At 41.9% G+C, this 17,381-nt stretch overlaps 1 protein-coding gene across 1 annotated transcript; it reads left to right on the top strand.

Moving 5' to 3' along the window:
- Nucleotides 1-660: 660 nt before the first annotated feature.
- Nucleotides 661-13,958, top strand: LOC127547042 (collagen alpha-1(III) chain-like). The gene is made up of 6 exons (XM_051973897.1): nt 661-860; nt 1,170-1,245; nt 1,875-1,989; nt 2,263-2,696; nt 2,966-3,284; nt 13,867-13,958. The coding sequence occupies exons 1-6, from the start codon at nt 661-663 to the stop codon at nt 13,884-13,886; spliced, it is 1,164 nt and encodes a 387-aa protein (XP_051829857.1). The 3' UTR covers nt 13,887-13,958.
- Nucleotides 13,959-17,381: the final 3,423 nt, after the last annotated feature.

Genomic DNA, 17,381 nt, shown 5'->3' with positions numbered 1-17,381 from the left:
ATTGTAAAGGGAAGAGTGAGTTCCAGAAAGAAGACAGAGAAGTAGATAGGGAGGGGGAAAGCCAGAAGAGATTCATTTCCTAAAACCTTAGAGAAGAGAGAATCTTGGAGCACAGAGTTATCAGGAGTACCAAAAACTGGAGAATAATCAAGAAAATGGGGAGTGGGGAGATGAGCTCCATGGACTTGGAAAGAGAAAACCATCTGAGGGGACAGGGAGGAAGCTGGAAAGATTAAGAAGCTGGATACAGGAAGGGGGCCAGATTTTGGAGGATGGGGAGAGAGAAGGCTAATTTTTGTTATAAAAAAAAAGTTAGAATTAAAAAAATAAAATGTCATTATCTTCCCAAACCCCCCTCCATTTAACCCCCAAATCTTCCTGACTACATAAATAAAAATAAAATGGTGATAATGAAATCTAACTTGCAGGCTTTGTTGTGAGGATCCCCCGTAATATTGGCAAGGTGCTTAACTCAAGTGTCTGCGCTTAGTAGGTACTTTATAACAAATGCTGGTTTTCTTCCTTTGCCCAGGCTAGAAGTTGAAGACTCCCCTGATGGTTGTCAAAGGTGGTACCTCCCTGCTGAGCTTATCAGCCACCATCTCCTGGAGTTCTGTCCTTCCCTGCTACATGGTTAGGTCAGTTCTGCTTATTTATAACATGACAAAGTTGCCCCAGGAGCAGACTCACAGAGTGGGCAAAGGCTCCACGTGCCTCCCTTCAAGCAGCGTTCTGCAGGGCTCTGGACAAAGCAGTGAGGCTGCCCGGAGGCCTCAGGATCCACCCCTGGGAAAGCAGGGTCCTGCAGATATGACAGATTTCCCAAGATGGCCCATTGCCGCCCCCTGCTCTGCTGACCAGTGAGCTCCCCCAGGAAAGCAAGGGGAGCCTTGGGCGCTCAGGCTAAAGAACTGCAGCGTCCTGACTGAACGCCCTCTCTGCTGTGCTCAGGTAAGCCTCCTGTTACAGGTGGGAGGGCTCTGCAGGTCTGACTGTTCTGAACATGCAAACTAAGCATTGCCAGGGGTCAGTCCCATCCATGAAGCTCTTCCAGGTCAAACCAGGACCTGCTGAAGGCGACAGCAGGATCACAGCTTCCAAGAAATTGCCCCATCCCATGACTCACTGACGGGCTCTTTTCCTCCTTCCTTTCTCGCTGCTGTTCTCAGGGTCTCTGCCAGTGCCTGGGCTCGGCTTGGCCCCCATAACACCACCAGGAAACCGGGTTCAACAGTAACAGGGCCTGTAGGGCTGGAGCCGGGAACCCCGGGGCAAGGAGGAGAATCCCAGGAGCTGCTTTGCCTGGGCCAGGAGAGGTCTTAGAGACATCAGGGCCTAGATCAGCCCCGGGAGTTTGTGCCCTGGGGACAACATTGCAAAGGACACAACTGGGGAAGCCAGAAGAGCTCGGCTGCTGGTCTGGGCTAACAAGGGTGAAAGGTGAAGGGTGAAGGGTGAAGGGCTTTCCTGGATCTCCAGTTGTTATGAAGGGAGAGCCTGGCTACCAGAAAGAGAAGGGAAGGGAGGGTGTGTGTGAGTGTGTGTGTGTGTGTGTGAGTGTGTGTGTGTGTGAGTGTGTGTGAGTGTGTGAGTGTGTGTGAGTGTGTGTGAGTGTGTGTGAGTGTGTGTGTGTGTGTGAGTGTGTGAGTGTGTGAGTGTGTGAGTGTGAGTGTGTGTGTGAATGAGTGTGTGTGTGTGTGTGTGTGTGTGTCTGTGTGTGTGCTCACCATGCTAGGCAGGCATTCAGAGAGCACAGCCACGACCCCTGGGGAACAAAGGGCAATGAGGGAGGGGGTCGTCCTTGTCAGTGACTTGGAAGGAGAAGGAGCTTAAAACACAGGGAGGACACGCTTGTGGCTGGGTGGGCCTCACAGGGCTCAGTGAATCAGGGAAACACAGAGCAGGAGGAGGAGCAGGGGGAGGAGGGGGGCAGCGTTGTTCCTACTGTGCTCAAGCTGACACCGACTTCGGGAAAGGCGCAGCCCACAAGTAAGGCAGGGCCAGCTTCACACCCCCCTCCATGGCTCCCCACACTTGTGATGGCTGATGGGGGTCAGGTCTGGATGGAGGGCACTCACCTGAGCAGGTGCCAGGCTCCCAGGGCCCATTCCCTCCGGCTCCAGCCTCCCTGGGTACATAGAAAAGTAACAAGGTGACTCCGTGTTGTAAAGTTCCTCTGACTGGGCCCCAGTCTCTACCTCCCAGTCCTGCCGCCTCCAGCCTTTATGGCCCCACAAAGGGAGCAGCTACCAAAGGCCTGAGTAGTGGAGGTCACAGCCCACCCAGGACAGTTGGAATTCTTTGCTTTTCAGAGCCCCGTGAGACCACCAGGAGCCTCCGGGAAAGTCCAGACAAAATGCGGGCTGGGAGTGAGCTCCGAGGGCTCTGAGAGGAGAGGGGCCGGGGAAGGAGAGGTCTGGGGAGCAGGGGGAGGGGCTCGGAGGCGAGACAGCCCAATACGGGTGCCGGCAGGGAGGGCAGGGCCAGCAGAGGGAACAGCTGAGCCTGGGGAGGCAGGAAGCCTGTGTCCCCCGAGCTTCCCCTGGGAGCTGGGAAGGACTGCGGGGCCGCTCGGGGGGAGCCGGGGCTGGGAGTCCCTAAAGGGAAAGTGCAGCCAGGGAGCCGCAAGCCCGAGACCAAGAGCTACGGATTCAGTTAAGGAGGAGCAGAAAAGAGCGCTGGTCACTGGGTCCAAGGTGGGCTCCTGGGGGTGGCAAGGCGGGTTACTCAAAGGGACTGGGTCTGAAGGAGGATCTGAATCTCTAAGCAAAAGGTGGGGTTAGGGAGACGGGACCCCTGGCTCCCCATCAGTCTTCTGATTTCAATCAGACTCCCGGATTCCTAGGGATAAAGTCTGAAGTCTGGGAGGAAAATCTGGGGAGGGGGAGTCAGGGAGTAGAGGAGCTTATCCAGCAGCGAGGCTTAAGGGGGTGCTCCCGCTACACCTGAGGATACTCTCCACCAGGTCAAAGAAGGAGGAGGAGACCCAGTGGCCGGGGCAGCCCGGGGAAGCCAGCAAGTGTGGGGGACGCTGGCTCCGACCTACCTGGGAGCGGCAAGCACGGTTCTGGTTTCCAGAAGACAAAGCGATCGGAGCTCCCCGGGAAAAGGAGAGAAAGCCCAGAGCTCCTCGGGAAGGGAGGACGACCCGAGGGCCTGGTTGCCAGATCGCAGTTCCAAGACTTCCGGCTTCCAGTTAACCCCCCTTTGGGAGGGTTTTCCTGGTCCTCAGAGCCCCGCCCTGTCCATCCTCCAGAGTATGGAGCCTTTTCCTCGGTTCTCCGGTACTGCCTGGACTGCAGGCTCCACCCCCGGCCCAATGGTCTCTTCTGCCCCCAACTCCTCCTAAGCTCCCCCACTCCCTCCACCGCCCCCTTTCCCCATCTTCTTCCCCATCTCTGATTTGCTTCTTCAAATCCTCCTTGGAGCTAGCTCTCAGTGGGTCACAGATTCATCCACATTTGGGCTGTTAACACATAACCAACTTTGACATCCCACTTTTTTCCCACTTTTTCTTTTTTCCCACTTTATCTTTTAATCTTCCTGTCACCATGCTATCTTTTTATGATCTTTTGGTTTTTGGGTTGTGTGTCTGTGTGTCTTTGGTGAGTGTGTATTTTTGCATTCTATTTCTTGACTACTAACTCGTATTAAGTTGGGCTGTGATCCTGAGCTAGGAGGACACTTTCCCAAGCTTCTTGCCATGGGGTTTGGGGTCTGGCTGCTGGCCTGTCTGGGCATGGGCTCTCAGTCCTGCTTTGCTGGGGTGCACCCTGCTCCTTCCTGGCCTGGGGGTCACCTGTCCTGGATTGTACTCTCCCTTCACCTCGGTGAGGCTGATCTTTCCTGCTAAAAGATGAGAAAATGTTTCACTTTATCCTTTTGTTGGTTCTCCCTCCCCGGAATTCATTGAGGGGGTGGGAATCAGCTCCAAGAAGCAGCATGGGGGTGGGGGGGAATGATCACTGAGGGAAGCAGATCATTACTGTACAGTGTCCTCCATCCAAGTCCAGACAGGTAGCAAGTGTAGGAAGTATCAGGGGGTCTGCTCCCCAGCAGGCAGAGTTATAGTCTGTGAAGGTGGGGAACATGTAATGTCCAGTATTCCCCTCCCAAGGAAATTTGGAGCTTCCCCCAAACCAAGGGGCAGCTCTTCACCAAGGGTGCTTATTGATCCTGAAAAAAAGAGGTCAGGAGTTCTATTATGATTATAAAATGTAGCTTGAAACAAATAATCTTACAACGAGGTCTTAACTTAGTAGAATTGAGATAATGATTCTCTAGTTTACATGTACTTAGTAGTTAGTATAGTTCTACAAGATTGACACCTATGATGATGTACTTAGAGTATATAAGAGTTAAGAGATCTGGGAGGGAAAACAGACTCAGAGAAGACAGAGGACTGGAGGCTGGAGGACAGACTCGAAGATGCAGATCCTTGAGGTGCCTGTCTTGTCTCCTTCACTTCTCCACTAAGACCAAGGCCCATCTGAAGGTCCCCCAGAAAGCTAGCCCAGCCCCAGATGAAGGAGACAGACTGTGAAAGACTGCAAGTAGGGGCAGGGCGGCTGCTTGGTTCTAGTGCCGGAGGCAGCCCTCGGCGATGGAGTCAGGTTACCTGGCTGGGCAGGTGCAAAGAGCAAGTATTTAGTTGTTCGATGCCAACATACCAAGAGGTCTCTGGGAGAGATGTGGGCTGGGGGCTCGCTCCTGGGCTGTTCAATATTGTGCCAATTACTTCAGCATGAAGGCAAAGAGAGCCCACTCTACAATATTTCTGACAAAACAAAGCTGGGAGAGAATGAGTAACTGGATGACAGAGTCAGGATTACAAAGAATCCTCCAGGGAAGAGACCTGGGCCGAATATCAGAAGATGAAGGTCAATGTGTATTGGAGAGACTTGTATGAGCTGATATAAGAGAAGGGAATAAACCCTGAAAGACCATTTATACCACAACAAAAACATCTGAAAGGCAAAGAACTTTGGAAGATACAAGAGGTCCGATCCCTCCAATGGACAGGGGAGCAAGGATGATACAGAATGAAATCTCGATCTTAAAGCATGGCTGATGTGAGAATTTCTTTTGGTTGACTCTGCATGTGTGTTTCAAGAGTTTGCTTTTCCTTTCCTTTTCCCACTGGGTGAGGGATGTAAGGAAGAAAAAAGAAATACCTGTCAAGTGAAAAAAGAATCAAAATAAAACTAAGAAAAAAGATGAATTTACTTTAGTAAAGGTTCACACAAATGCATTCCCGGGCAGGAGAAAGACACCAGACCCAAGTTGTTGGAAAAAAGGATTTGGGCTTCGAGTGGGCCGGCCACAACCTCAACATGAGTCAGCCCTGGGGGCAGCAGTCAAAGAGTTTAGTGTCCTCTTGGGAGGCCTGAAGGGAGGCGGGAACAGGCAGGGGATGATCCCTCTGAGCTCCTGTCCAACTCTGTCTGCATTATTGTCCCCCATTCTGGGCACCAGAGTTGAACAAGGTCTCCAGATATTGTAGCATGTACTGAGAAGTATTGCCAGGAGTGGGACAAGGATCGAGTTCCAGGTATGTGAACATCCTTGTCCTGCTGAGCCTCAGAGGGCAGAGCTGGGAGTCTCAAGTGGAAGGGACAAAAGGGCTGATCTAGGCCTGATCTCAGGAAAGACCACCCAACAATGAAAGCTGGCCCAAAGGAGAATGGATCACCTTCACAGGTGGTGGGTCCCCACCTTTGAGGCCTCCATGTATTGTCAATGAGAAGTAAAGGAAAAGCTCCAGGAGGGCCCAGAGAATGGTCAAACCATTGCCAGCATTGGGGATAGCAAAATGGGGGCTGGGGGACTGGATAATTATCATGTGATTGCCATTCACTAATGAGAAAGGTTAAGTGACTTACCCAGACACACATCTAGTAAATGCTTGAGGCTGAATTTGAACTCGGTTCTTTGTGACTCCAGGTCCAGAACTGTATCTATTCAGCCTCCTCAGTGAAATTTAAAGAGATCATTTGCTGATACAAATTCCAGGCATTCAATCAGTCCAGGCTATAAATGTCAGAATAAGAAATAAATGGGGAAGCCGACCTACATCTTACTATATTAGTCTCTGAATTCAATCAGTCTAGTCTATGAAATTGAGACATGGAGTGATTTTCTATGTAATATAATTTGGAACTATTTAATGGAATTGATTTTATTTGTCAATGATTTGACCATTTAAAAAGTCTATGATATAATTTATTATTTTCTAATTTTGGATTTGATTGTTTAATGTTTGAGGAAAATCCTCATGTATGAGGATTTTCCCCACTTTTATCAATCTTCCTTTTTCCCTTTCCCTTCCTACCTCCCTATAGGGTAAAATACATTTCTCTACAAACCTAAATATGTATATTATTCTCTTTTCAAACCAAATCCAATGAGATTTTAACAATGCTCATTCCCTTCTCTTTTATCCTACTGTAACAAGTCTTTTGTGCCTCTTCATATGTTATAATTTATTCCATTTAACATCTTCTTTTCTATTCTCCCCCTTATCTGTCCCTCAATTCTTTTTTATCTCATCACAACAAACTCAACTTAGACCCACCGTTTCTGTATATGAATTCTCCTCAGGAAGTACATATTACAAGTATTATTTTCTTATGTAGGAATGCAAACAACTTAACCTTTAAATAACATTTTTTCCTTTCCCATTTATCTTTTTATACTTCTCTTGAGTCTTATATTTGAAGGTCTAATTTTTTGTTCAGCTGTGTTCTTTTCATCAGAAATGATTGAAAATGCCTTATTTCATTGAAAATCCTTATTTTCCACTGAAATTTACCGCTCAGTTTTTCTGGGTTGCAGTCCAAGCTCCTTTGCCTTCTAGAATATCATAATCCAGGCCCTCCAAATTTTTAATGTGGAAGCTATTAATCCTGGGTAATCCTGACTGTAGCTCTTCAATATCTGATTTGTTTCTTCCTGCCTGCTTTCAGTATTTTTTGCTTGATCTAATAATTCTGGGATTTAACTACAATATTCCTTGGAATTTTCATTTTGGGGTCTCTTTCAGGAGATGATCAGTGGATTCTTTCAATGACTATTTTACCCTCTAGTTCTACAATAGCAGGGCAGTTTTCCTTGATGTTTTCTTGAAAGTTGTCCATGCTCTTTTTTGATCATGGCTTTCAGATAGTACAATAATTCTTAAATTGTTTCTTCTGGATCTATATTCCAAGTTGATTGTTTTTTTTTCCAATGAGGTACTTTATATTTGGGGAAAAACAAAAACAAAAACAAAACAAAATCTGTTTGCTTCTTGTTATCTCATTGAGTCATTTGTTTCCACTTGTCCAATTAAAATTCTTAATGAATTTTTTTTATTAGGTTTTTTTAAAATCTCCTTTTCCGTTTGGCCAGTTCTACTTTTAAAGAAGTTATTTTGTTCAGTGGATTTCCTCCCTCCTATTTTGCCAATTCTATTTTTTAAGCAGTTGTTTCTTCAATATTTTTTTTCTTTTTTGCCAATTTAATTTTTTTTTGAAGAGTTGCTGTTTTCAGTATTATAGAGGGCCAATATTAAATAAGTCTATGTATAGAAAAGAGTCTGTCACAGGTATTACTTGAGACCTATTTTCTGTAAGGGCTAATCAATTAAAAGCATTGGCTCACCGTCTCTTTCACAATGAATGAAAGACATATTCGAGACAAATTTAAGACAGTCTTAATGGAGAATGCATGTGATAGGAGCAAGGCATTGAAATTATGTGATTTATGACTCTGTCTTGGTAAATACATTAGTATGATAAGTTATGCTATTTACAATTCTGTTTTGATAAATACTTTGGTATTGATAAACATCACAGCTATGCTATTTACACTTTTATTTTGATAAGAACCTTGGTATTGATTGTTAAGGTGGATATAAAATGTTAAAGTATGGTTTATGCATCAACCCTGGAATGTATATAGCATCACCTGGGCATAGCTAATGTTAATGTAGCACTAGCTTAAAGAGTATATAAACCCTGGCTCTCAGATTAATACGAGGAGATTGCAAAACATAACTTTTACCTGGCCTTGGATACTCATTTCAGATTCACACTCTAGGTTTTTCCCTGGAGGTGAACTCTGACAAGTGGTGACAGGACAAGGACTTGAATGAGGGCCGGAGAGTATCCTCTTGGTGAGCTCAAAGATTGAGGTAAGCAAGAGGTGAAAATAATTTATCACCAGGTTGACATGAGGATTAAGATATAAGATATCACATACAAAATATAAAATAAAATATGGTATAAGATATTAGATAAAATAAGAGGTATACAATATAAGATATCATAAAATATAAGAAGATAAAAGATAGAAGAATATAAAATATAAGATAAAATTTATAAGATTGATCCTTGCCCCACTGATATCAATGTAGTAGTCATATTGAATTGGAATAGGACAAAATCAATCAGGCAACAGGTTCAGAGAATATTATTTGAAAGTATTCTCCCAAATTGCTTTGATACCTTTAGATTGGTGCTCAGTTGGGGGGGGGGAACTCACTTTAGAAGGAGGAGACCATTTGATATGGAAGGCAGCATTTTTTGAGAAATGTCTAGAGTGTCAAGGGTAAAAGTACCAGGAAAAATTAATAAAGGAACATTTTACCAAAAAAAAAAAAAAAAAAAAAAGCACCTAATGAAACTTTTGCTGACTTTGTCAATCACGTAATGTTGGCAATCCAGTCTTCAATCAGCATGGGGAGGCAGCTTAAATTTTATTGAAACAACTTGCCTTTGAACATGTTGATGCAGATTGTAAGAAAGCATTAACTGGGGGAAAACCAAAATTGTCTTTAGTTGAAATGATTTGAATGTATCAGAATATTGGGACTTCTATTTTTTAAGCCGCAGTAATGATTGCTGTGCTAAATCAGGACAAATCTCAATCTTAGAATTTTTCAAATTTTTGTAGATATTATAATTGTAGACTGTGATGTTCTTCTTCTTTTGTAAAATATAAGATGGTTCTCTGTGAGCAGGTTTCTTGGGGAGGTTTTCTGGAGGCAGCCTTAGTTTCAGTTCAAAGTAATAATCACTTCAAGTACAGTCAGCTGATAAAATTCAAACGTTTATTTTCTCCTTCCAAGTCTTGTCTCTTTCCTCGGCCCTGGTTAGCTTCCCCCCATTCCCAGCAATCTTCCAAACTGACTGACTGACTGACTGAAGCTCTTTATGCTCTTTTAGACGTGTTAACTCAGAGGTTGACTCCTCCTCCGAGAGTGGGATTATGGGAGGTGTGAATTCATGAATCTCATACTGAATACTGACTTGTGAATCTCCCAAAAGTGTGAACTAATGTGTGTGAGCTAATGTGTGAACTCTCAAAGGTGCAAACCCAAGCACACAAGCATTGCTTCCATCAACTCTAGTGAGTTATCACCTTGTATCAAATTCTGGCTCATAACAGTAAGGAAAATTTGTATTACTCAATAGGTTGCACAAAAGACCTGACTTTTTGTGGACCCCAGTTCTGGCCAAACTGGTGGCTGCAAAAAATGTTAGCTAATTAAAATTATAGAGCTGTGAAAATGACAGCAGGTTCTCAAGGTTTTGAGAGAAATGATTAAGAAATTTGGCAACTCATCAAACAATTACAAAAATAGCAACTTTGTTTTAACCACTCTTTAACTTCAATCTTGTCTGGAGTCTCCTTCTACTCCACTGGGAAAGCACCCCAGATGGGTGCTTTAAGAATAGACCCCCTCTACAGCCCTCATTGCTCAGCTGTTCCACTCCCCAGAGTCCTGAATGTATATCAGTTGTAAGGATTGTTAAAAAGATCAATATAGCCCAGATCTCTCCATTTACCAACTTCTGTCTCTTCAGATCAGATTAAGAAAAGAGAATGCTAAAGTTCTGTATGAAAAGCAGCAATAGCTGTGGAGACCCCATACAACCTTGCCCAAACACCTTCCCAACTCAGCTTGGGGGAGTGGGGATAGAGTGGGGGTCAGGCTCCACGGTCAGCATTCCCTGAGCCCTGATACCTGAAACAGCCATCAAAGGGAGATCCTGGCACCAATTACTCCAGGCTTCATCAGGTTCTGTCCAGCAACTGCCTGGAAAGAATCTGCGTGCCCCTGGCAGCACCCTGCATGGCAGTTTGAAGTGAGAATGCCATTCGGCCTCTGTTTTCAGTAAACCTACCATTCTCTGTTTCAGTTACAGAACTGTATTAGCTATGTGACCAATATACAATGCCAAATGTTGAGATATAAGTGCTTTGTGTGTGTGTAAATTAAATTAAGCAGATTCAACTAAATTAAGGCTTCACCAGGACTAGGAGGAAAATGTAGAAAAACTCTTTCTCTTTCTTCATCCTTCCCTGACTAGAAAAAGGGGTAAGAGAGAGAGAGAGAAAGAAAATATATATAATTTACTGAAATTTGTTACTTGAGATATGATAAAAACAGTTTTAAAGGAGCTTTAATCAAAGTCCAATAAAAAGATATGAAAATTGTAATTATTTGCACTAAATTTAGGAAAACAGAAAAGCAGTTCACCATTACTTAAAAAACTCTGCCAACAAAGTGCCTGCTTTTGAGTTATCCAGAGTCAAGCTTCTGAGGGCCCAGTCACAAAAAAAAATTGACATCTTAACCATTTTCTGGCTCACAAAAGAGAAATGATTTGTGTGAATTGGAAACTATCCAAATGGTGATTCACTTTGTCCAAAACATTTAATTGAAATCTCGTGAATTATGTTTATGGACATGAATTATGTCCAGCTCCTGTAGTGAGATGAAGGATGTGATATACCTGGGCCAGGCAGGGAAGTCCTGTTTATGGACTCTTCAGAGTTTATTGATCAGAGACACAAATATATATACCTCAAATGCTCATAGGTTTGATATAAAGTACACTCTTTTAAAATTCCTATAGCCTAACAAAATTCTGCTATGATAAATGATTAAACCCTTTAAGCCCTGGATCTTGGGTACTTAGACAGAGATGTAAATAGTTGAGATACCCATCAGAGTAAAGTTTATTATACCACTGTCTCAGTATCTTTTCCCCAAATACCTTTAGTCTCCTTGCGGACATTCTTTTCTGTCCTAAATCTAAAGGTTTAGCTTTTAATCCAAAGAGTAGTGTTTGCATTTTGCTTCAGTCACTAAATTATTAATTTATTATATCGACAAGCAGTCTCTGTTATTTCAATAAAGGAGTTTTGGTGAGCCAAATTACTTTAAGACTCAAAACCTGGAAGGGAGTCTTATGTTCTGGCCCTCTACAAATTTAATCTCATGAATTTAAAGGAAATCTCATGAACTAAAGTTAAGTAAAATTTAAAATCTGTTCTATCACAAAAAAAAATCAAATCAACTTGTTTTCTTCCTAAAATAAAAAGAAAATTATTTAAGGGAATGGAAATTCTTCCTGAGAATTTCCCAGCTCAACATTTTGCAGACAGAATAGACCTGACAACTGAAAGAAAGGAGAAAGTTTAGTTGGCCTTGGTAATCCTGTTTTATGAAATTTTGTAAATGTAATTTAGGGAATTAGGTATTTTCACCCATCGCTAGAAAATTAAGAGGAAATTACAACTAAAGCCATTCGGCTATTAGGAAATAATCTAAAATTGTTAACTAAGTTATTTGGAGTTATTGTCATCATGTTAAACCTAAAACTGATAATTACTGTGTATGAAACAAGAGGGAAGGGTGGTGAAAGCTTTATCAGTTCACCTTCATGTATGAAGTATCATTGTTGGTGGAATTGTGAATACATCCAGCCATTCTGGAGAGCAATTTGGAACTGTCCTCAAAAAGTTATCAAAGTGTGCATACCCTTTGATCCAGCAGTGTTACTACTGGGCTTATATCCCAAAGAGAACTTAAAGGAGGGAAAGGGAGCCTTGTGTGCAAAAATGTTAATGGCAGCCCTTTTGGTGGTGGCTATAAACTAGAAATTGAAAGGATGCCTATCAATTGGAGAATGGTTGGGTAAATCGTGGTATATGAATGTTATGGAATATTATTGTTTTGTAAGAAATGACCAGCAGGATGAATACAGAGAGGACTGGCGAGACTTACATGAACTGATGCTGAGTGAAATGAGCAGTACCAGGAGATCATTATATACCTCAACAACAATACTATATGATGATCAGTTCTGATGGACATGGCCCTCTTAAACAATGAGATGAACCAAATCAGTTCCATTTGTTCAATAATGAAGAGAACCAGCTACACCCAGCAAAAGAACTCTGGGAAATGGTGTGAACAACATAGCATTTCCACTCCCTCTGGTTTTGTCCACTTGTATTTTTTATTTCCTTCTCAGGTTAATTTTACCTTATTTCTAAGCCCAATTTTTCTTGTGCAACAAAATAACTATGGATATGTATACATATATTGTATTTAACATATGCTTTAATATATTTAACATGTATTGGTCTATCTGCCATCTATAGGAGAGGGGGTGAAGGAAGGGAAAAGTTGGAACAGAAGGTTTTGCAAGGATCAATGCTGGAAAATTACCCATGCATATATCTTGTAAAGAAAAAGCTATAATAAAAGATTTTTAAAAGTATGGAAGTATCAAACAGCATAGCCCTAAAAACACTAAGAATGGTTGGGGTGGGAAACAATAAGCTCAGCCCCTTCTCTGGGTTCTCTGTCAACTTCCCTTAATTTGTAAGCTTGCCTATTTTCTTGAAACCTTTAGGGTAAGCAAGGTCATCAACCGCAAGAAATGAGCCTGTTTAGGAGGTGTAGTTTCTAAAAGTGTTTACTAAGAATCTATAAGCTTGTTTAATGATTAATCCTTTGTTATCAGGATGAGTTCAAACATATAAAACAAATTAAACAAAATCTATGTGTCTAAGTTCTGGTAAGCTTTTAAAAAATAATTTATCTAACCACTACACACGTCTCAGATTTGCTAAGATGACAGGAAAAGATAACAATGTTGGAGGGTATGTGGGTAAAGTAAGACACTAATACATTGTTGGTGGAATTGTGAACCATCCAACCATTCTGGAAAGCAATTTGGAACTATGTTCAAAGAACTATCAAAGTTTGCATAATTTTTGATTCAGCAGTGGTACTTCTGGGTCTGTATCCCAAAGAGATCATAAATAAGGGGAAAGGCTCCTCATATGCAAAAATGCTTGTAGCAGCTCTTTTCATAGTGGCAAGGAACTGGAAATTGAGTGGATGCCCATCAGCTAGGGAATGGCTGAATAAACAATGGTATATGAATGTTATAGAATGTAATGGGCTGGAGCTGAGCAGATGCACTGAATTTGAGCACTTATGGCTAATTAGCAATTGGACAATATTAATATATGCTTGGAGGGGAGAAAGAATGGCCCCACCCACTCTCTGTGCAAGTTTGATGTGTTATATAGGAGATTGCCTAGTGGGTGGGGTGAGAGCCAGAGGCACTGCTGGCCGGATTTGTGTCACGATTGCTCTCTCACTTCGCATTGCCATTCCCCTTCACCTCTGCAAAGAATAAAGATCAAGGATTTTCCCTTATCCTGACTTGGGCTGATTTAAAAATACCTTGGGTGCTAAACACAGTCATCATTTGTCCTAATTATCTGTCCGTTAATAGATGTTTATGCCTGTATGAAATAAGGTCTTTAAAAGTTTGCAAAATAATGTAAGGACAATTAACATGATTGTCTGTAATAACTTATTTTGTTATTTATTGAAATTAAAGTTGAAACATCTTTAACATTTGCATGTATTTTGTGTCCTGTGAGATAACTCTTTCCATGAAAAGACATTGACCAATTTTGGTTATATTGGTCTCTCTACATTGTATAGCTGTGTGGGCTTGTCTTTCTGTCCCACATTATTCCAAACTCTGTTTGATTTGATTTTTATTCTAGGTTTTGTTCAGTTACATTGACCAGCTTCAAGGAGCTGAATCAACCATTGGATGCTTCAATCAGTTTGAGCTTATCACCCCCTCCATAAAAGAATGGGACCCTTAGGTGACTCAACGCTATGCCCACCTCAACAGGAAAAAGTTTCAGAAGGTAAGATCCTCACCCCTGCACCAGAGAACTTTGGGCCCCATTGGTTTGGAAAGTAACAAAGTGGTTGCTGAATGGACCCCAAATTATCCAGTCTTCAGATGGTCTTCTGTTACAATGTAATTGGGTCTTAGGATGGCATACATTTTCACATCTCAGAGGATTCCACAATGTTTCAGGCCCCTCAGTAATAAATTGTAGAAGCTCCCATTTCCAGCACAAGTTCATTCATTTCTGGTGGTTGCCTCCCTCCATTTACCAAGGGTGTCAGAGGCCTGCTGATCAATGCATTTTCTGAAGATCCTCTTGGGATAATTTACACTGCTCATACTTCTCATTAAAGAACTGTGGGTCAGGAAGAGAGACAGCATCAATATAAGGGAAAGCGCTGATACAAGAAAGTAGAGAAGGACTCCTTTATATGGGATGGATCCTCTGTGGTGAAATTATGTGAGACTCAGGCAAGAGCCCCATGGGATGGACAGACAGACATGTTTCTACATTGCTGGAAGGAATTTCAAATTGAAGAGATCACTGATCAGGCTGAGTGAGAGTCACAATGTATATAGATTTTCTTACTGCCATCTATCTCCTTTCATTTACAATCCCTATGCTTCTCCAAATTCTCTCTAACCACTGTTTCTTATGGCACAATATGCCAGTATGTCCGTGAGTCAAAATTTCTTAATATTTTCTTTAACTGAAGAGCTACTATTTTCTATTTCGCATCTATATTGTTTTTTGCTACCAATCTCCCTCCCCCCACCCCCAAAAAAATACACAAACCAAAACACTGCAATGAATATTTTAGTGTAGCTAGAACTTTTACCTCACTTCCTTACAGTTGATGCAAGTTTCCTGACTCAACAGGACGTAGATTTAGAATTTCTCATACCTTGCTGCCTCACCAAACTGCACTAAACTGAAGGTTTAGTGAAGTCCGAGTTATCAGCCCTATTCTGAAGCTGAGGATCCAGCAACAAGCAGCAATGGGTAGGGCTCACCTTCAAGATGCTCTTTGGCTTCTCAAATGGTTCAGAGCTGGAAGAGACTCTAACCCTAATCTAAACGCAGTGAGACTCGGGAAGCTAAATTACTTTCCTGAGGCCACAGAGGGGCAACAGAACTTGGAATTTCAACTTTTGTCCTCCGAGTTCCAGTCTAGGGATGTTTCCACCCACCCCTATTGCCTTTCAAGTGGATGACCAGGTAGGAAAGGAGGATCTAAGATGCCTCTGAAGCGTTCTCCTGTCGCTCATCATCCTTTATTTTCCCTTCATCACCACCATGGGATTATAACTAGAGAAGGCTAATTATGGAAGGCAGTAGCACTACCCCATGTTCTTCCAATGTTCTCTACCAAATCCAGTTCCCTCCTTGTTTTAATGCTTTTACAATTCCTCATAGAACTGGCAAGAACCCATTCGATTTTTATATAAAATCCTTTCCATATTTGTTATATTCATAAGGTTTCTCTCTCAGTGTGAATTCTCTGATGCCCAATAAGACTTCTCTTATTGCTAAAACCCTTTTCACACTGGTTACATTCATAAGGTTTTTTATCGGTATGGATTCTCTGATGTACAGTAAGACTTCCCTTTCTTCTAAAAGCCTTTTCACAGTGGTTACATTCATAAGGCTTTTCACCAGTATGGGTTCTCTGATGTTCAGTAAGACTTCCCTTTCTTCTAAAAGCCTTTCCACATTGGTTACATTCATAAGGTTTCTCTCCAGTGTGGATTCTCTCATGTACAGTAAGAGCTCCCCTTTCTACAAAACCTTTTCCACAATGATTACATTCATAAGGATTCTTGCCAGTGTGAACTGTCTGATGTCCAGTAAGACTTCTCTTATACCTAAAAGCCTTTCTACACTGGTTACATTCATAAGGTTTCTCTCCAGTGTGGATTCTCTGATGCACAGTAAGTTGTTCCTTTTTTCTAAAACTCTTTCCACACTGGTTACATTCATAATTTTTGTCTTTAGTGTGGATTCCCTGAGGTACTGTTAGAACTTCCTTATCACTAAAAGTCTTTCCACACTGATACTGTTCATAAGATTTTTCTTTAGTGTGGATTTTCTGATGTTCAGTAAGATGTCCTTTATTGCGAAAAGTTTTTCCACACTGGTTACATTCATAAGGTTTTTCTCCAGTGTGGATTCTCTGATGTCGAGTTAGATATTGTCTTTTTTTAAAACCCTTTCCACATTGGTTACATTTATAAGGTTTCTCTCCAGTATGAATTCTCTGATGTTCAGTCAGAGTTCCTCTTTCCCTAAAACACTTTCCACATTGGTTACATTCATAAGGTTTCTCACCAGTGTGGATTCTCTGATGTCCAGTAAGACTTGTCTTATTGCTAAAACCCTTTCCACACTGATTACATTCATAAGGTTTCTCACCAGTGTGGATTCTATGATGTATGGTAAGACTTGTCTTATTGCTAAAACCCTTTCCACACTGGTTACATTCATAAGGTTTCTCTCCAGTGTGGATTCTCTTATGTACAGTGAGTTGTCCCTTTTTTCTAAAAGTTTTTCCACAATGGTTACATTCATAAGGTTTTTCTTTAGTATGGATTCTCTGATGTCGAGTTAGATGTTGCCTTTTTTTAAAACTCTTTCTACACTGGTTACATTCATAAGGTTTCTCTCCAGTGTGGATTCTCTGATGCACAGTAAGTTGTTCCTTTTTTCTAAAACTCTTTCCACACTGGTTACATTCATAATTTTTGTCTTTAGTGTGGATTCCCTGAGGTACTGTTAGAACTTCCTTATCACTAAAAGTCTTTCCACACTGATACTGTTCATAAGATTTTTCTTTAGTGTGGATTTTCTGATGTTCAGTAAGATGTCCTTTATTGCGAAAAGTTTTTCCACACTGGTTACATTCATAAGGTTTTTCTCCAGTGTGGATTCTCTGATGTCGAGTTAGATATTGTCTTTTTTTAAAACCCTTTCCACATTGGTTACATTCATAAGGTTTCTCTCCAGTATGAATTCTCTGATGTTCAGTCAGAGTTCCTCTTTCCCTAAAACACTTTCCACATTGGTTACATTCATAAGGTTTCTCACCAGTGTGGATTCTCTGATGTCCAGTAAGACTTGTCTTATTGCTAAAACCCTTTCCACACTGATTACATTCATAAGGTTTCTCACCAGTGTGGATTCTATGATGTATGGTAAGACTTGTCTTATTGCTAAAACCCTTTCCACACTGGTTACATTCATAAGGTTTCTCTCCAGTGTGGATTCTCTTATGTACAGTGAGTTGTCCCTTTTTTCTAAAAGTTTTTCCACAATGGTTACATTCATAAGGTTTTTCTTTAGTATGGATTCTCTGATGTCGAGTTAGATGTTGCCTTTTT

The sequence above is a fragment of the Antechinus flavipes genome, chromosome 2, assembly GCF_016432865.1.
Source record: "Antechinus flavipes isolate AdamAnt ecotype Samford, QLD, Australia chromosome 2, AdamAnt_v2, whole genome shotgun sequence".
NCBI classification, from domain to species: domain Eukaryota; kingdom Metazoa; phylum Chordata; class Mammalia; order Dasyuromorphia; family Dasyuridae; genus Antechinus; species Antechinus flavipes.
This window is presented reverse-complemented; position numbering and strand designations above follow the sequence as displayed.

Excerpts from the sequence above, each read along its gene's own strand:
- LOC127547042 (XM_051973897.1), top strand. The coding sequence starts at position 661 with ATGACAAAGTTGCCCCAGGAGCAGACTCACAGAGTGGGCAAAGGCTCC. Across the intron at positions 861-1,169 it reads GCCCCCTGCTCTGCTGACCA|GGTCTCTGCCAGTGCCTGGG; the intron begins GTGAGCTCCCCC and ends TGCTGTTCTCAG. Across the intron at positions 1,990-2,262 it reads GGGAAAGGCGCAGCCCACAA|TAGTGGAGGTCACAGCCCAC; the intron begins GTAAGGCAGGGC and ends CAAAGGCCTGAG.